The 1,770-nt window shown below is 47.5% G+C and overlaps 1 protein-coding gene across 1 annotated transcript; it reads right to left on the bottom strand.

The window, feature by feature from the left end:
- Window positions 1-255: 255 nt before the first annotated feature.
- LOC138900110 (uncharacterized) lies at window positions 256-669 on the bottom strand. The gene has a single exon (XM_070186817.1). The coding sequence runs from the start codon at window positions 667-669 to the stop codon at window positions 256-258; it is 414 nt and encodes a 137-aa protein (XP_070042918.1).
- Window positions 670-1,770: the final 1,101 nt, after the last annotated feature.

The following is a 1,770-nucleotide window of genomic DNA, read 5'->3' as shown; positions in this document are numbered from 1 at the left end:
ATTCGAATCCTGAATTTTCAGCTGATGATACCCTGACCTCAAATCAATCTTTGAGAACATTTTAGCACCCTGTAGCTGGTCAAATAAGTTATCAATGCATGGCAATGGGTACCTAATCTTCATTGTAACCTTGTTCAGTTATCTATAATCAATACATATCCACATAAAACCATCCTCTTTATTCACAAATAGAACTAGAGCACCCCAAGGTGACACACTAGGCCGGATGAAACCCATATCAAGTAGCTCTTGCAGCTACTCCTTTAACTCCTTCAACTCCACTGGTGCCATACGATATAATAGGATATAAATGGGCTGAGTGCTTGGCAATAAGTCAATACCAAAATTGATATCTCTATTGGGTGGCATGCCCGGATGGTCTGCTGGAAACACACCAGGAAAATCTCCCACTACTGGAACTGACTCAACGATAGGAGTATCACCACTAACATCCCTCACAAAGGCTAGATATGCCCCACATCCCTTCTCAACCATCCGTTGTGCCTTAAGGAAGGACACAACCCTGCTAGGAATATAATCCAATGTACACCTCCACTCTAACTGCGGCAAACGTGGCATAGCCAATGTCATAGTCTTGGCGTGATAGTCCAGAATAGCATGATAGGATGACAATCCATTCATGCCCAAGATAACATCAAAGTCTACCATACTGAGTAACAATAGATCAACTCTGGTCTCAAAACCACCAATAACAACTAAACACGACCGATACACACGGTTCACAATAATAGAATCTCCCACAGGCGTGGACACATATACATGAGAACTTAAAGAATCACGAGATATATCAAAATATAGAGCAAAGTAAGATGAAACATATGAGTAAGTGGATCCCAGAACAAATAAGACCTATGCACCCCTATGACAAACCGGAACCATACCTGTGATGACTGCGTCTGATACGATCGCCTCCGTCCTACCCGAAAAAGCATAGAATCTGACCTGGCCTCCCACTCTAGGGTGACCCCTACCCGCCTGACCTCCACCTCTAGCTGGCTATGTAGGTGGAGCGGCAACTGGAGCACCAACCACGATCTGAGAAGTCTAAGGACCCTGTGGATTACGTGGAGCCTAAGTAGTCTGTGGAGGTGCACCCCTCCTGAGTCTGGGGCAGTCCCTTACTATATGTCGGGTATTACCACACTCAAAGCAACCTATCAGTGGGCGTGGCTTCTGAAACTGGCCCTGGCCTAGTCGGCTAGATTGACCGCTGAAGGCACCTCATGCAGGAGGTGCACTAGCTAGTGTCTGAGCAAAATGGGCAACCTGAGACCTCGGAGTAGCCGGAGCACCACTAGAAGCTGGAAGTGATGAATGAACTGGACGGCTCACATAGACTCTACCATGATGGGCTACAGCTGGGCCATGAGCACCACTATATCCTCCAGAATCTTGAGGCCTTTTGGCCTCCCTGTCCTCCATCTCACGGCTTAGCATACCCTCCAACCTCCGCACAATCTCTACCACTTGTTGATATGGAGTATATGTATCCAAATCTTGAGCCATGCTGAACCTAATACCATATTTGAGCCCTTCGATGAATCGGCGGACCCGCTCGCTTACTGTAGAGACCAAGGCAGGTGCATGCCGGGACAACTCACTGAATTTGATAACATACTCTGACACTGTCATAGTAACCTAGCGCAACTGCTCAAACTCCACGCGCCACGCGCCACGCGCCACGCGCCACGCGCCACGCATCATGAAGGGACTGGGGAACAAACTCTCTCAAGAACATCTCTGAAAACT

This window comes from Nicotiana tomentosiformis, chromosome 10, assembly GCF_000390325.3.
Source record: "Nicotiana tomentosiformis chromosome 10, ASM39032v3, whole genome shotgun sequence".
NCBI classification, from domain to species: domain Eukaryota; kingdom Viridiplantae; phylum Streptophyta; class Magnoliopsida; order Solanales; family Solanaceae; genus Nicotiana; species Nicotiana tomentosiformis.
Note: the sequence above shows the minus strand (reverse complement) of the source record. Positions and strands in the feature narration are given on the sequence as shown.